General features: G+C 66.0%; 1 protein-coding gene across 1 annotated transcript; it reads right to left on the bottom strand.

Annotated features, from left to right (window-relative positions):
* Window positions 1-722: 722 nt before the first annotated feature.
* On the bottom strand, window positions 723-1,268 carry LOC123255020 (neurexin-2-beta-like; the record flags this gene model as incomplete). Its single annotated transcript, XM_044683891.1, has 1 exon — window positions 723-1,268. A coding segment is annotated over one exon (303 nt), but the record flags the coding sequence as incomplete, so codon positions are not given.
* Window positions 1,269-1,273: the final 5 nt, after the last annotated feature.

Raw genomic sequence — 1,273 nt, 5'->3', positions numbered from 1 at the left:
CGCCCCCCGCCCCCCGCCCCCCAACCCGACACACACGCACAGATGCTCTTCTTTGCCAGATCCCAAATGCACGTCGCCCGAAAACTCAACTTGTCAGAGACCCCTAAATCCTCCCCTGGGCAGGGCAGGGCAGGCAGGCCAGGACTTGGCCGGCTCTCCGGAGCATGGCCTCTAGGGCGGAGGTTCCCTTGGCTCCCCAGAGCCCTGGCCCCGAGGCCTCCCAGTCCCCGGAAACCCACCCAACATACGCTTTGCCCNTCCCTTGGCTCCCCAGAGCCCTGGCCCCGAGGCCTCCCAGTCCCCGGAAACCCACCCAACATACGCTTTGCCCACTTCCCCCCCACCGTGCCCCCCGTCCCCTCGAAGCCCAACCCTTCCCACGTGGTACTGCCAGCTCCCGCGGCTCCCAGAAACCAAAACATCGGAGGGGGAGGGGAGGGCAGGGCAGGGCAGGGCAGGGCGGGGAAGCCATTGGAAAAGGGAGAGGGCAGGAAAGGCGGGGAGCGCGGGGGGAGACGGGAAGGGAGGAATGGGCACAGCCAGTGTAAAGGAGGAAGGAAGGACCGAGGGAAGAAAGGCGGGAGGAAGGAAGGGAGAGTTGAGGAAACAAACCGGACGAGAAGCGAACACTTTACAAAACCCCTGCCTGCCTTCCCGCCCCCACGCCCCCCCTAAAGAAAATCCCCCCCTTTAAAAAAATAAATCAATCCAGGGCTGGGAGTGGGAGCTCCGAGGCCTCACTCTGCGGTCTCCCCGGGCCCCGGGGAGGCAGCTCTGGAGGCCACCGCGGTGGCCAGGGAGGAGAGCCGACGAGGGGGCGCTCAGCTTGCTTTCTCCTTTTGCGTTTCTCTCTTTTTTTCCCCTTTTCTTTTCTTTTTTTGCGTTTCCTCTTGGCGAGAGAAGTCTGAGGCGCCCGTGGGCCCGCGGCCCGGCGGGTGGCGGCTGGGGGCCGGGGCCGGGGCGGCTCACACGTAGTACTCCTTGTCCTTGTTCTTCTTGGCCTTGCCGGGCGCCTTGGGCGCGGCGGGGGCCTTCTCCTTGACCACGGCGCCGTTGCTCTGGGCCGAGTTGCTGATGTAGTTGCGGCTCTGGTCCACCTGGTAGGAGCCCTCGTCGCGGTTGCGGTACTTGTACATGGCGTAGAGCAGGATGAGGATGCAGAGGGCCGCCGCCGCCACGATGCCCACCACCATGCCCGTGGTGCTGCTGGACTCGCGGATCACCTCGACGGCGCCGGGCGGGCCCCGCTCCCCGGGGCCCGTGGGGTTGGCTG

Source organism: Gracilinanus agilis, unplaced genomic scaffold (assembly GCF_016433145.1).
Source record: "Gracilinanus agilis isolate LMUSP501 unplaced genomic scaffold, AgileGrace unplaced_scaffold37732, whole genome shotgun sequence".
Lineage (NCBI taxonomy): Eukaryota > Metazoa > Chordata > Mammalia > Didelphimorphia > Didelphidae > Gracilinanus > Gracilinanus agilis.
This window is presented reverse-complemented; position numbering and strand designations above follow the sequence as displayed.